The sequence below is a fragment of the Urocitellus parryii genome, chromosome 2 (assembly GCF_045843805.1).
Source record: "Urocitellus parryii isolate mUroPar1 chromosome 2, mUroPar1.hap1, whole genome shotgun sequence".
In the NCBI taxonomy this organism is placed as follows: Eukaryota; Metazoa; Chordata; class Mammalia; order Rodentia; family Sciuridae; genus Urocitellus; species Urocitellus parryii.
The window spans coordinates 12,800,054-12,816,079 of record NC_135532.1 but is presented as its reverse complement, the minus strand read 5'-3'; the positions used below and the strand labels follow the sequence as shown (position 1 = coordinate 12,816,079).

The 16,026-nt window shown below is 38.3% G+C and overlaps 1 protein-coding gene across 1 annotated transcript in view; it reads left to right on the top strand.

Moving 5' to 3' along the window:
* The first annotated feature begins 5,422 nt into the window (after window positions 1–5,422).
* Ipo5 (importin 5) overlaps window positions 5,423–16,026 on the top strand; it is a 45,087-nt gene continuing 34,483 nt past the window's right edge. Inside the window, exons 1-3 of the mRNA XM_026399466.2 lie at window positions 5,423–5,642; window positions 11,071–11,151; window positions 13,769–13,961. Of these exons, the coding sequence (XP_026255251.1) occupies window positions 5,553–5,642; window positions 11,071–11,151; window positions 13,769–13,961 (364 nt within the window). The 5' untranslated portion in view covers window positions 5,423–5,552. The remainder of the gene's footprint in view (window positions 5,643–11,070; window positions 11,152–13,768; window positions 13,962–16,026) is intronic.

Sequence of the window (16,026 nt, the reverse complement as noted above, 5' to 3'; positions counted from 1 at the left end):
GCTTTTCCACATCAGTTGAAATGATCATAAGTTTTTATACTTTATTCTATGACTATGGTGTCTTTCACTGATTTTCATGTTATGCCAATGTTACATTCCTGGGATAAATTCCACACATAAAATACAACATATAGAAAGGTTGATCATCCTTTTTATATGGTGTTAGACTCAGTTTGCTCATATTTTATTGAGAATTCTTATGACAACATTGCTAAATGTTCATAATTTGGTTCATAATTTTCTCGTGATGTCTGTCTAGTTTTGGTGTCATGGTCACACTGGTTACATAGAATGACTGTCTTCATGCTGCTTCTATTTCTTGTCAGAGTTTGAGAAGTGTTGGTATTCATTCTTTAAATGTTTGATAGAGTTCACCAGTTTAGTCATCTGGTTCTAGACTTTTCTTTGGGTGGAGTTTTTTTTAATTATTATTATTATTTTACTTGTTATAGGTTGATTCAGATTTTTCTACTTCTTCCTGAATAAGTCTTGAAAATCTGTGTCTTTCAAGAAATTTGTCCATTTCATCTAGGTTATCTAATTTGCTGGCATATAATTGTGAGCAGTATTCCTTTATCTTTCTTTTATGTCAGAAAGTGTGGTGATGATGTCCCTTCTTTCATTCTTTAGTATTTGAGTCTTAGCTCCCCCACCCTACCGCCATCATCAGTATAGTCAAAGGTTTTTCAATTTTGTTGACAAAATCTTTCAAAGAAACAATTTTGCATTGTTTTTTCTTTATTGTTTTTCTATTCCATATTTTATTTGTTTCTTTTCTAGTCTTTAGTATTTTTCTTTCTGTGTGTAGGTTTGGTATGCTTTTCTCATTATAGTTCCTAAGAAACTAAGTTAGGTGTTTACAGATCTAAATTTCCATATGAACACAGATGTCACTACACCCCTTAAGTTTTAGTATTTATACTTTTGTTTTCATTCATCTCAAGGTATTTTCTAATTCCTCTTGTGATTTATTCTTTGACATATTTGCTATTTAGGAGTGTGCCTTGTAGTCTATACTTATTTGCAGATTTCTCAAATTTCCTTTTGTTTTTGATTTCTAATTTTATTCTATTGTGGTTACAGAACACACTTTATGATTTCAGCCTTTTTAAATTCACTAAGATTTGTTTTATGGCCTAGCATATGGTCTATCCTGAAGAATGTTCCATATGTACTTGAGAAAAAAATGTGTACTCTGCTGCTGTTGGGAGTGTCTTACATGCTTCTCTTGGGTTTAGTTGGCTCATACTGTTCCTCATGGCTTCCACTTATCATTAATTTGCCTGGCTAACCTAACAATTATTGAAAGTGAGGACTGAAGTCTCAAACTATTTTTTTAATTATTTCTTTCTTTCTTAATCCTGTCAGGTTTTAATTTTGGGTCTCTGTTGTTAGTTGCATGTGTTTAAATTTGTTATATATTTCTGATTAATTGACCTTTTATCATAAAAATGTCCTCCTTTGTCTCCAATGACACTTTCTGTTTGGAAACCTATTTTGTCTGATGTTAATGTAGCCATTTTCAGTTGGTTCTCTTTTGGATACTGTTTACATGATGTGTCTTTTTCCATTCTTTCACTTTCAGTCTATTTGTGTTCTATGAAAAAAACATTTAAGTTCAAAGAAAAAATCCCTCTGCTGAGTCTATTTTTGTTTCAGGTTTTAAAATGCAACAAATGATGTTTTATAAATCCACTGACAATATTTAAATGAAAACAATCAACATCAAGAAAATAAAAGATCTTTTTCTTTTCCTGTAACTCTTGACCAGTCCTAGATTTAATTTATACTTATTCTACAAGATAAAATTTGATCTGTTCTTAATTACCACCTTAAGGCCCACAATTCTGTTTGTCAAACCAACAGGTGAAGAAAATTCCTAAGCAAGGAACACTGCTCATAAACTACTGTACCATGTCTCCAAATCCCTAAGAATCAAGTTCAAAAACTGGACGCAACAGAAAACACTGTAAGGTAATTGATTTCACTTTGTTGAAAACTTATTTCCTTAATCTAAATGTACAAATATGTAGGAAAGCCATGTGTACAGCTAGTTGTTTACTTTATTTTCTATCATAGTACTGTCCATTCAAATAAACTGTGAGCCACAAATGCAAATCACATATGTAATTTTAAAAATTAAAATTTCTAGTAGCCATATTTTAACAAGCAAAAAGAAACAGGTAAAAATATCAACATGTTTAATAATATGGTTTATGAGAAAATATTAATATATTTTATTTAATTCAAATTATTATTTTTCCACATCTGACCAATATAAAATTGTTATTAATTTCTTAAGTTTTTACAATTTGGTACACATTTTACCATTGTACACTTAAAGCACATCTCATAGCCATAATTGCTAGTAGCTTCCATACTAAACAGTGCAGCTGTAGTATTTAAAGCTGGGAATGGACTTTAAGTGCTCTGTGATGAAAAAATTCAAACTTAGAAATTATTTTTTTAACCATAATTATCATGTATCCCTATAACATCACTGCTTATATAATGGGAGTATAAAAATGTGATCATTTTCCAGGCGCACACTTGTAATCCTAGCAACTCGGGAGGCTGGGACAAGTGAATCCCAAATTCAAAGCCAGCCTCAGGAACTTAGCAAGGATCTAAGCAACTTAGTGAGACCCAAAATAAAAAACAAATAGGGCTGGGGATTTGGCTCAGTGGTTACAAAAAAAAAAAAAAAAAAAAAAGGAGGGGGATAATCTATCAGGTAGATGTGCAATCAGAATTAAATTTATAAATTTTAGAGATTTCAATCTATATTAGTAATGACAGCTATCATTTAACATTTACTCTAGGCTAGGCACTATGCCACTGCTTTTCAAAGAAGAGGAAACTAGGGCTGAGAAAGGTTAATTAACTTGGGCAAGATCACACAATATACATTGTTTCAGCTACATCTTAATGTTAGAACTGCAGTGATTAGTAATATTATAGTGCATATTCCCATTTTATAGATGAGAAATTGAGGCAAGGTCACACAAATAGTAACAGACTGAAGATCCAAACCCATTAGGCTTAAGTTCAAGCCTCTTGATCTTCTACGATCTGAACTCCTTGAGAAATAAATAAACCTATTTTCCTGCAGGATAACTTTATGCAATATCTGAGTGATAATAAATAATACTCTTGTAGAAAAAACAGGATTCCCTCTGTGGGAAATAGGCTTGTTAAGTGCAATAAATTGTTGAAAGTTTCAGCATTACAAAATATTCCAAAATGGCAATCCTGCTGCTGAAAATAAGAGACCCACTTAGTAAGTTTTCTGGATACCAGAACTATTCTATTGTCAGGAAGCCCACTATTCAGTAGAAATTCCAGTTGGGGATCTCATTATTCGTTAACCTCATAAATCTTCCTCTTCCCTTTTGATTGAATATTTACAATGTGAAAGTAGGACTTCAATGTCATTCCTCGATCTAGCAGTTGATGTAGTTACTAATACAAAATTGTTTTATTTCTAGCCTAAAATAATTCCAAGTTCATGCTTTGCCTCATCAAAAAAAAAAAAAAAAAAAGTGCCCCAATATAAGCATGGTGGCACACACCTGTAAGCCAGTGGCTGGGAAGGCAGAGGCAGGAGGACCACTAGGTTCAGTCAGCCTGGGCAACTTGACAAGACACTGTCTCAAAAGTAAAAAGTAAAATGGGCTAGGGATGTAGCTCAGTAGTAGAGTACCCCTGGGTTCAATCCTCAGTACAAAAACCAACAAAAAACAAGCACACTTATTCTGAGAAATCCACAAACTTAAGTTAGCATATCTAATATTTAGATATGTTGAAATATTTGAGAATTTTTCACTGTTACCCTAGGTATTGAAAATGGTTGATTTAGTATGTAATGCCTTAAATTTTAAGAAATTTGGGTGAGGAAAAAGCCTCCTTAGAATCCTAACATGCACATAATGGTTTGATTTTTGAAGAAATAATGTGACAGATGAAAGAAAAAAGAAACTTCAGATCTACAAATATAGGTCCGTAAACCTCCTGAAGAGAAGTTTTCAAAGCTAAAACACTGCTACAGATAAAACTTACTGAGGGAATTGTACTAATCAATTTGATTCCTTCATAAAAATCTTGGCTGGCTATCACAACTCCATGTGGATCCCAGAGCCTCATCCCAGATTCTGCACACAGTGGCCAGGAGGTGACACAAGGCCAAGTTTTAAAATCATCTAAGAGCAAATGTTTAAGAAGACTTTCAAAGAGCAGAAATAGCCAATAGGAAATTAAATTCCCTAAATACTACGAGCTGCCAGAGGTGTAGAACTCCTCTCCATCTCACCCCACCTGGACCTCCTCACTAGGAATACAGTGTCCTTTTGAGGCAAAAGTGAATTGTTTCCTTCCACTGTCACCCCTCAGCCCAATCAACAAATACACTGAACACAGCAGGGTCTCAGCAGAAGGAAGATGGTGTGACACCGATCTCGTGGCCCCTGGCAGCCCGGGCAGTGAGGGCAGCGTGGGCTTGTATGCACCTATGCAGAGAGCTGCCACTCAAACCAGGTGTCTGGGCCCCTGGGCACTGGTGGACTTCATTAACAGAGGTCAGCCCTACAAACCACTGCCTCTCTGGGGAGGGCAGTTTCTCAGTCATTGAAAGAAAGGGACCCCAAACCAGGGAACAGTCAAGGCTCGCGGGGCGGGGGCGTGCGAGCTACGTGGACGTCCCCCGGCCTCCGCGGGCGGGAGGCTGGGCTGAGTAACCCCTCTTCCGGGCAAGCCCAGGGCGTGAGTCACTGGTGAGCGCGCGGGAGGAAGGGGCGGCCTGAGTCATGGCCCCGGGGGAGACCGGAGGGTCTGACACAGGAGGCGTCGGAGAAGTGGGGGGGCTTTAAGGGGAGGTGTGCCTCGAAGGGCTCCCTTATCGGGGGGTCGCGGCTAGGAATCCTGGGGGCGGGGGACCCAGAGGGTAGAGCCCGTTCGCCGAGCTGCGGGGAGGGGCTGGGGGCAGACAGGGAGGAGGCCCACCAGCCGGCGGCGCCGAAATCTCCCGCGCTCAGGAGCCGGCCCCTCCTCCCCAGCCGGGCCTCTGGCCCCTCGCCGCTGCCAGGCTTGCCCGCCGACTCCTCCCGCTTCCCACCCTTGCGACTCGACTCTGGTCGAGTCCGGGACCCGGCTCTAGCCTCAGTCTCAGCTTCGGCCTTAGCCCCAGGAGGGAGGCTAAGCCGTCGGCCGCCCCCCCACAGCTCAGCCGGCGCCCGCCGCGCGCGGCCAGTGACGGCACTGCAGGGAGCGTGGCCAATCGGCGCGGCCCCCGAGGAGGCGGCCTCAGCCCCGCCCCCCGCCCCCCAGGCCAATGAGGCGCCGGCTCCAGCGGCCGCGGCGGGGTGAAAGGGCGCGAGGCCCCGCCCTGTCCTCCCCTTTCCCCTTTGCCCCGCCCTTTCCCGCCAGGCCCCCCAGCCCCGAGCCGCCTCTGGTGCCGGTCCCCGCGCTGGGCCCGCCCCCGCCCCTCCCGCCGGCCCGCCAGCGCGCCTCACGGCTCCTGTCTCCCCTCCCTCCTTCTCTTTCTCACGCCTAGCGCAATGGCGGCGGCCGCGGCGGAGCAGCAACAGTTCTACCTGCTCCTGGGAAACCTGCTCAGCCCCGACAATGTGGTCCGGAAACAGGCGGAGGTAAGCGAGCTCGCCGCCCCGGTCCCCGGGCCCCGGCCGGCGTGCCGCCCCTTCCCGGACGCCGGGCCTCGGCCACTCCGCGACGCCACGCAGGCCGGGCCGGCGGGCGGGCGGCGGCCGCAGCCCACGTGTGAAGCGGCCCGCGGCTCCCGCCGCGCCCCGGGCCCTTCCGGCCCTTGCAGCCGCGGCGCCGGCGCCGGTTGCCTCCCGCCGCCCCGCGCACACGTGCGGCCGCGCCTGACACGCCGCCTCCGCCCAGTGTGGAGCGGCCGCGCCGAGGGGGTGGGCCGCCGGCGGGCCGGGCCCGGCCGCAACTTGGCGGGCCGCCGCGCCCCGGCCTCCGGCTCTCCGGGTCCGCTCGGCGCCCAGCCCAGCCCCCGGGCCACCCGGACCCGCACCTCGCTCCTCTCCTGCCTTGCTCTTGCTCCCTCCCAGCCCTGCCTTCGCTCCCTCACTTCTTCCCATTCAGCCCCGGAGTCTAGTCCGGTCAGGAGCCGCTGCCCCGTCCACGCAGCCCAGTCCTGAGAAGTTGCCTTCGGGGGTGCTTCCTGAGCGGCCCCTCCGTGCCCTGCGCGCCCGCAGACCGCTTTTCATTGATCTCTGGAGATTGGCGGCCTCCTAAGTGGCATGCACGGGACTTCCGTTGTCCAACTGGGCCAGCACCGTAGGTTGGAGTCTCCGTTTCATTAGTTCTAACCTGCACCTCTCTCCCTTCTCTCGGATATAGTTCAAGAGACATTATTTGCAATACACCTGCGGACTAGCAAGCAGTAAGACACGCTCGTTCCGTAGAAGACATTGTCAGTGTCCAGACCTGGGCTTGTAGGAGATACTTGGAGGAAAGGGAGAAACTTTCCAGTCGACCCTCAGACTTGATTATTCGTGGAGTTCTTTGCAACCATGTGATTGAAGATTTTTATAAGATTCACGGAGGAATTTTTGAGATACTTTTACAGAGCCAAAACTTACTTTACATGTAGATAAGGAAATTGAGGGAGGAGGGTCTTTATTTTTACATATATGTGTGTGTGTGTGTGTGTGTGTGTGTGTATTTTTCCCCCCCAAACTGGCCTGAAGAGTTGAGAGTTGTCTTTTAAACAAACGACAATGTTGTTAATATGTGCTTTGAATGGGGTAGGATTTACACATCATACTTAATGGTTTAGTAATAAGTGAAGTTAATATACTGAACTTTTGTATGGGGGAAAAAAACAACACTTTAAAACTGTTAACTTTGTCCTAGTAAATTTTTCATTGTGCATGTGAGATATGTTCAGGGTAAAAATTCAAACGACACAGATAGTTTTTAACCCATTCTTCAAGTGTGTTCTGGATCTTCCTTGAAAATGTGTGTTTACAAACATAGGTGTATACATTCATTTTTTTCTTGAATGGGCTTACAATACACACATTATTTTGCAGCTTGGATTTTCACCCATTGTATTTCATGTTACCACTGAAGAGTTTTTTTAAGCAGCTAGAGACTTCATTATATAGACAAGGTGTTTTAGCTATATAAACAGCCCCCTATGAATGGATAATTATGGTTTTTATGTTCTGTTCTTTATAATAGTGCTATATGTGTGTTAACCTGTAAGCTTGTCTTTGCATACATGGGTGGTGGGATTACTTTTAGAATACTTAAAAGTAGCATTTATATTTAGAAGTAATATGCATATATTAGTTACATCAATTTTGCTCTCAAGATATGATGATCCTAAAAAATATTTTGATGCTTTCTACTAACTCCAGAGATGATTTTTCACCAAAGTAAAGTCTTAATCCTAACCCATAATAGAAATTTCCATGTGTTACAAAGCAGAACAGCAGTGTAATTAGTAAGCTAGTTTAATTCTCCCTCTTTCCTCCACTTGCTTAAGTCTCTATTGTCAAGCCTAGTGGGGAATCTTTCTTCTATTGAACTAAATACCAGTGTCTGGTTCAGCTTGAATTCCAATTGGTGCCTGTTGTAAATCTTTTATCACTTACATCACTTTGGGGGTAGTTAACAGCATTCAGCACATTTTCTCATAAAGAACAATTGGAAATAAGTACTGTTAGTCTCTCTTGCTAGTGAAAACATCTAGATACTACATTTTTATTTTTTAATATCCTGAGAATATATTTGTATGTGGAGTAAGTATTGAGATACAGAATTTTCTTAATTTGTCAAAAAAGTAAATGCTAGCAGCAAGCCTCTTAGTGTTATATAATTAGTACTAAGTTGGTCTGTGAATAGAGCTACTTAGGAAAGTATTTGAGAGAAATTGACTGCATATAAGGACATCTCAGTACCTGCCTCCGTTTTCTTTGCCTTATGAAATAAGCCTTTTATGAGTAATCTAAATAAAATTCAACATCAAATCTGATAAAGCAAATGTAGAAATATTTCCCTTGAAGTGAATTGGCTTGTACTTAGTAAATATCTTTGTAATTTACTTGGTTAAAATAAAAATACTTAGTTGGTACATACGTACCAATTTGTTGACTAAAATGATTTGTATTCAAATATAAAACCAAATACAATAAAAGATTTTATTGTTATATTTTGTTGAAGGGCTGCAAAACATAAGTTTTGAAATTTCTCCTATTGTATAAGCTTTTCTTAGGCTTTATATTTTATTTCTACTTTTAAAATATCTGCAAGAAGCCAGGTACCATGGTGTATACCTGTAATCCCAGTGACCAGGAGGCTGAGGCAGGAGGATCTCAAATTCAAAGACAGTATCAGCAATTTAGTGAGGCTGCTAGCAACTTAGCAAGATCCTGTCTCAAAAAGGGCTGGGATGCGGCTCACTGGTTAAACACCTCGGGTTTAATACCCAGTACCCCCCCCCAAAAAAAAAAAAATAACTTTACAGAAAATGTTTCCCATACTTGAAGAAATTATTTGAATGTCTTCAAGTATCAAAATACAATAATTTGCCTGAATAAACAATTGACAAGTAGTTCCCAGTTGACTGTCAACAGTATTCATGACTAGACATTTTTATATAATGTTAGCTTAAGTATTTTATTAATTATATGCATGGGTTTTATATGACTCCTCATGATTATAATGTAGACATTAATCATTCGGATTAAGGAGAATAATATTGAAAAATATGCCTGATTGTTGAGGGACCAAGATGTTTTAAGAGGTAAAAGTAGTTTGTTCTTCCATCTTCTCACACAAGGTAGGCTCATCATAAATATTTATGGAATGAGTGAGAAGAATACTTAACAAGCATTTTTCCTTTGTGGGCAGAGAAGTAGGGAGATGAAATTTGGACTTTGTGGTAGAATCAAATGAAATTAAAATTTATCACCACACTGGTAACATTTACTGAACTGATCTAGATTAGTGCTAGGCACAGTCTTAGAAATATTCTTTATAGCAATTGCTGTATTCTGATGTACTAGAGATATACCATCTCTGCCCTTAAAAAATTTGCCTATTTAGGCTGAGACTTTAAGGCTGTATGTATGCAATGGTGAGAACCTCAGGAATTAGATGCCACTCATACATGCTAAACACTACCACCACAATCTAGTATGGAATTGTATTGAGTACTTGATATCATGTTTATAAGTCTTTACTGGAATTGGCATAATCACATCAATATCCTTGTTCTACGTGAACAAGGATAGAGATACAGAGATCCTCAAAATTGTTAGCAGGTTTTCTGAAAGTGATTGATAGCTTAGTGAAGATTTTGCTTTTTAAAAACTATTTAGAAAACTGGAAATTTAAGCGTAAGCCATTTATTGCATTTACAGTGTATCTGGGGCTATGCCACATGCAAGGAATTAAAAGAGATTTTTATTTTACTGTAAGAGACTTTTTTTCTTTTTTGGTGGTGGTGGTGCTGAGGTGCTGAGGATTGAACCCAGGGCCTTATGCATGCTAGGCAAGAGCCATATCCCCAGCTCCCTGTGAGAGACTATTTAAATGAAGATGTTTTACTGCTTTTCTAGTTGCTTTGGAAAAATTAATTGAAATATTTCATGTTACATATTCATTTTTGCAATCAGCTTTTGAATATCTTTGCATAAATTATCTCATTTTGGAATAAATAAATTCAGACCATCTTCTCAGCCATGAATGCTTTTTGGCACAGTTTTCAGCATTGTTTTAATCCTGTGTACTTTTAATTAGAGTAGAACTTGAGGTTATCAGAAGATCTTCCTTAGAGATAGGTTTGGGAAGTTTGAAAACCGTAGCACTGCATAAATAGAACTGTGCTGTTAAGTAGAGTGAACCTCCAGGGATGAAACTCAGAACCTTCAGTGCCAGAGATATTTAGGGTATGGTTGGCCTTAGAAGACCAGAGTTCTGTCTGTCATTTGTTATCTTTGATCTCAAGTCATGATGTAAGGTATAAGCTTTGATTCTATCAATATCTCAGGGATGCCATCTACCACTTAAAAGGTATGAGGTAACCCTGGATTTTAAGTAGCCTTGTTCATCTCGTTGCTTTTGTCCATAGAAGCCAGGTGATTATAAAAGTGCGATGTTAGAGAGCAGGCAAGGTCTTTGAACTTAGATGGCTAAAAAAAATTTGTTAACTACCTTAGACCCTTAAAGGAAATAGAATGAGAGTGGATGATATTTATTATTTACGTACTAAGAAGATTTTTAAGGGGAAATATTCTTAAATTGATTTCCAAGTAGTTGATTTCTAACCCCCCTAGTGTTAGAATTTTTGAACACACACAAGAATCTGTATTCCCTTCAACTTACTTTATGACCAGCATATAGTTGGGACTTGTTTTTTGATCCATATTGACAATCTTCTAATTGATACCTGCTTCTTATTTAATTTCTTCTGATTTTATATTATTAACAAAGAGGAAATTATTCTGAGGCACAAAACTTTTTAGTAGATCTAGAAATGTTTTAAAAATCTCTTGACCAAATTTCTCTTAAATTTATTTTAACCATTTATTTATGTATATAATAGAGTTTTAATATAATCCTTGCTTGAAAGAAAACATAGCATAAAGAATTTGAACACTTTCCTTTCTTTGATTTGCTTAATCTGAGGTATATATCTGGTGCTGCTTAAGAAGTAGTGATTTAAACTAATTCTGTATCATTTAGTCTAACAAATGTTTATAAGTCATTCCCCAGGATATAAGGTAATGTTAAGTTGAACACTTACTTTTCAGTATTTTCACTCTCTAATGTATTAACCAGGGAGCCCAAGGTTATTAGAAAATATACAGACACCTTAGAAACATGTATAAGAAAGCTAGGTAGAAAAGAATATGTAAATGGATATCCTCTTTCATAACCTACTCAAAGTATATTTTCATGTCACAATAGAAATTGTTGACACTAGACCCAGATGGCTTATGCATGGGTGCTTCCCATTTCTCATTTCATTTCTGAGTTACAAACTTTTCTGACTTTATATTCTAACCTTTAATTTTTTTTTCCATGTAGGAAACCTATGAAAATATCCCAGGTCAGTCAAAGATCACGTTCCTCTTACAAGCCATCAGAAATACAACAGCTGCTGAGGAGGTACTACCTTAATATTTGAGAATATTAAATTCTTACTAAACATTGATTAGGATGATTGTCAGAAGAGGATAATGAGAATTATTTATTATTACGTTTTACTTAAACTTTGAACTTTTTGGCTAAGAGCTACCTACAAATTGTGATGTGAGTTTTTAAAGTACTACCTATTGTATGAGCATTTCCTTTTTTCCAAATAAGATGATATGTCTAGGGTAGGTAAAATTTAATGGCTTTATAAATAATTAAGTTTTAAAATTGAAGTGATTTCTAATCTATAAAAATTCTTTTCATTGAAGCTTCATTCTAAAGGAGGATATTCATTTAATATTTTAATGTTACAAATATTTTGAAATATATATTTTATCCATAAAAATTTATGATTATAATCCTGTCTAGATGAATCTTTAGCAAGATGGTTTGGCACAGAGACACTTTCTAGAATCTTTTGAAATTATGGGGTTTTTAAAATTATTATTATTTTATTTTTTTAGCAAGTTACCTAGTATGCTAAATTAATGTTTGCTTGAATTTTAAGTCTCCTTTTTCCTTATGATAAAACAGGGCTATTTAAGTATTAGGATTTTATAGTTTTCTTACTATTCTTCCTTTGCATTTAGTGTATTTGATTTTTTTCTTTATACAGGTAATACCCAGTAAGTATTGAGTGTCATTGACTATCGCTTTCCTTTGAAAAAAGGTGTTGAAGAACTCAACTCTAGAAAACTTATCTTGCCTATAAAGCATTGCATTTAGAGTTTAAAGATTTTGCCAAAAGTCACACTTTGTATGCTTATAGTAATATTTGATGGAAATGGAGTTGTACTTAAACTTTTATGTTTCACCTGATTTCTTCCACTCAGTTCACACTGGCAATTTCATATTGTCATAACACTTAGAAAGCAGTATGACAATGCCCAAGTTTTTCTTTAAATAGATGACAAATGGTGCTTCTTTACCTTAGTAACATATTTTTTACCTGTAACTCAAATGAATACCAGATACGAAGAAGCACATAAAAGGTAAACGTCTAGCAGTTAAACAAATGGCTGTTTTGATCATTGAGAGATTAATGCAAGTTATATTCCTAAACAAATTTTAAAGCCAAGAATAATATGAAAATTATTTCCTTTTTAAAACTTGTATTAAACTTTTTCTTAATCTTAATTTGATTTAGAACCAGATGAGGGGCTGGGGATGTGGCTCAAGCGGTAGCGTGCTCGCCTGGCATGCATGCGGCCCGGGTTCGATCCTCAGCACCGCATACAAACAAAGATGTTGTGTCCGTCGATAACTAAAAAAAAATAAATAAATATTAAAAAATTCTCAAAAAAAAAGATTTAGAACCAGATGATGAGTATTAATTAACTTCATTTGATATGGCTTCATAGTCTTTAAGGAGGTACAAGAATTAAACTTGATTTTTAACCCCATCTATGAGAATTTTAACTGCTTTGAATTCTTTCTAGAGCATTTATTAAGTTTTTTAAGTTTGCTACCTACCATACATTGCACAACAAAAGGATTTCTTATTGAAAAGCACGAGAGAGACAACTGGAAGTTTTTATTTGTATAGCTTACCTTTTTTTGTTGGTCACAGTCCCAAATTATAGTGATAATAAGCAGTAATGATCTGAAAAAAAAATGAAAGCAGGAAAGATTTTGGTTTGATATTCTCAATGATTTATTGGTTTGATAGGATAATATTTATTTATTTTGGTGTCAGGGATTTGATTCAGGAACACTTTACCGCTGAGCCACATTCCCAGCCCATTTTTAAATTTTGATTTTGAGACGGGGTCTCACTTAAGTTGCTGAGGCTGATTTTCAACTTAGAGATCCTTCTGCCTCAGCATCCTCAGGAACATCTTGCCTCTGAACTACATCCTTGCCCCCCCCCCTTTTTTTTTTTTGGAGAGAGGGTCTTGCTAAATTGCCCAATCAGGCCTTCTGTTTGCAATCTTCCATTTGATAATCTCGGGGAAGGTTATATAGAAAACTCCAAACTTAAATATATTTCATAGGTTTAAAAATGGGAGCCGGGCACAGTGGCACATGCATATAATCCCAGTGATTCAGGAGGCGTAGACGTAGATAGGAGAATCTCGAACAAAGCCAGTCTCAGCAACTTAGCAAAGAATCATAAAGATAAATGGATTTCATAGCAGATTTTCTAAAACCCTAATGAAAAAGAGTGGTTATATAACAAGATAGTCTGAAAGCCTAAAGCTAAGGTAGGAAAAATACTTTTGTTCTAGAATGAGAACCAGATAAAGAGTTAGGAAAGAGTTAGGGTTTACAGTTTAAGGTATTTCCCCTAAGTAATGTATTAAAAATATGAATTATAGAGTTTATCACAGCAAAACTGTTCCTACTGAATTCTAATGTGCTTAGGAGTTTCTCTCACTTGTAAGTAAAATGGCTTGTGGTATGGCATTTTCTATACTTACTAATGTGATTTGAAAGAGTTTTATTATATGTTTTACTTTTTAAAAAATAAAGATGCTTTGTGAATAGATTATAAAAATAGGATAGTGAAATACATCAATGGTAGAGTGAATCTGTTGAAAATATTTTCTCTAGTAAGACATGAAGTTATAACACTGTTATCTATTTAAAGGCTAGACAAATGGCTGCTGTTCTCCTAAGACGTCTTTTGTCCTCTGCATTTGATGAAGTCTATCCAACTCTTCCATCAGATGTTCAGACTGCCATCAAGAGTGAACTACTGATGATTATTCAGATGGAAACACAGTCTAGCATGAGGAAAAAAATTTGTGACATTGCTGCAGAATTGGCCAGGAATTTAATAGGTGTGTATGCAAGTACATGTCTAATTATGTTACAGAGAAAAGGGAATATTACCCCCTCCTTTTTTTTTTTCTTTTTTTTTTTTTTCTCTATTGGAATCTTGGGGAAGAAGATTCTCAGTACAAGTATGGTTTATTCTATTCAAAATGAATATGATTATAGGTATTCAATTACAGCCAAAAATTATAGGTACTTATAAAATCTAGTCATAATACTTACCTATTGGTATTTAAAACATCCATATGGAAATATAGTTTTGTAATTTGCTTGAAAGTTGCCAATTATATTTTCCTGTTTAATCTGTGAAGTTTTGGAAGCACAGGCTAACTGGGGATGTAGCTCAGTGATAGAGAACTTGCCCTAGCATATACAAGGCCCTAAGTTCAATCACCAGAATTATTAAAGAAAATAATTAATTTTTTAAAACTTGCCAATTGAAGTTGAAATCCATGAACTCCAGGGGCTTTTGCAACTATATAAGTATAGTGATAAATCATATACATATGTACTACTATATTATGTGTGCATTCTAAGTACATGCTCTGTCACTAAGCTACACCCTCAACCCATACTTTTTTTTTTTTTTTTTGTATTGGGAATTGAACTTAGGGACACTCGACCACTAAGCCACATCCCCAACCATATTTTGTATTTTTCTTAGAGACAAGGTCTCACTGTTGCTTACTGCTTCGCTGTTGTGGAGACTAGCTTTGAACTCGCAATCCTCCTGCCTTAGCCTCCCAAGCTGCTGGGATCATATGCATGTGCCACTGCACCCGGCTGCATACATTAATTTTGAATAGGGATTCATAGTTGTGATTGCAAGCAGAATTCATCTACATGGCATTTTAATAATTAAGAGGGTTACCTCATGAAATAGGGGTTACATAGGAGAATATTAGCCAGGCATGGTGGCGTACGCCCGTAATCCCAGCGGCTCAGGAAGTTGAGGCAGGAAGATCCAAAGTTCAAAGACATCCTCAGTAACTACTCTAAGCAGTCCAATGAGACCCTGTCTGTAAATAAAATGCAAAATAAGGCTGGGGATGTGGCTCAGTGGTTGAGTGCCCCTGAAATCAATCCCTAGAAACCACCGCCCCCCCAAAAAAATATAACATTGTTGATTGTGCTTTGTGTACATTATGACACTAATTTTTTAATTTTGTCAAACAACTAGCAGATTATCATTTTTTCTGATATCTACAAATTTTTAGAAACCAGCAGGAAATATGTTTTGGATTTTTGTGGGGGATGTCCTGGGGATTAAACCCAGGAGTACTTTACCACCAAGCTACATCCCCAACCTGTTGCTAATTTGAGATAGGATCTAAGTTACTAAGGCTGACCTCAAATTTGTGATCCTCCTGTCTGTCTCCCAAGTTACTAGAATTACAGGAATGTGCCACTGCTGCTGGCTCAGATTTTTATTTTTCAAGTAAATAAATTCAAAATCCACTGAACTTTAATTTGGAATATTTTTAAATAGAGTAGATAATTCATTTTTCAGGTTTTAAATGTGTGGTGCACAGGTTTATAGGTGACATTTCTTGTTCAAAATTATTTAATAATGGAAACATTTTCAAATAATTTTTTTAAAAGCAAACATCTTTATCCACTTTAAGGTATAATCTTTTATGTTTTATGCTGAAGGGGCAATTAAAAGGGTATTTTATTAAGGCTAAGGAAATAACTCAGTGGTAAAAGAAGGCTTGCCTAACATGCCTGAGGGTCTGGGAATGGGGAATTTTTATTTTACTGTCTGATCAAGTATCACACTGACAATCAGCTTTTGGGAGGGGGGTATTACTGAGGATTGAACACAAGGGCACTCCACTCTACAACTGATACTGTAGCCCTAGCCTATTTTATTTTCATTTTGAAAAAGGGTCTCACTAAGTTGCCTGGACTGGCTTTAAACTTGTGATCCTGTTACCTTAGTGTCTTGAGTCACTGGGATTATGGGTATGTACCAAGGACGCCCCCCCCTCCACTTTTTTTATTATTATTATTTTAAGAAATGGGGTCTTGTTATATTGTTTGGGCTGACTTGAATCTCCTAGTAAACCC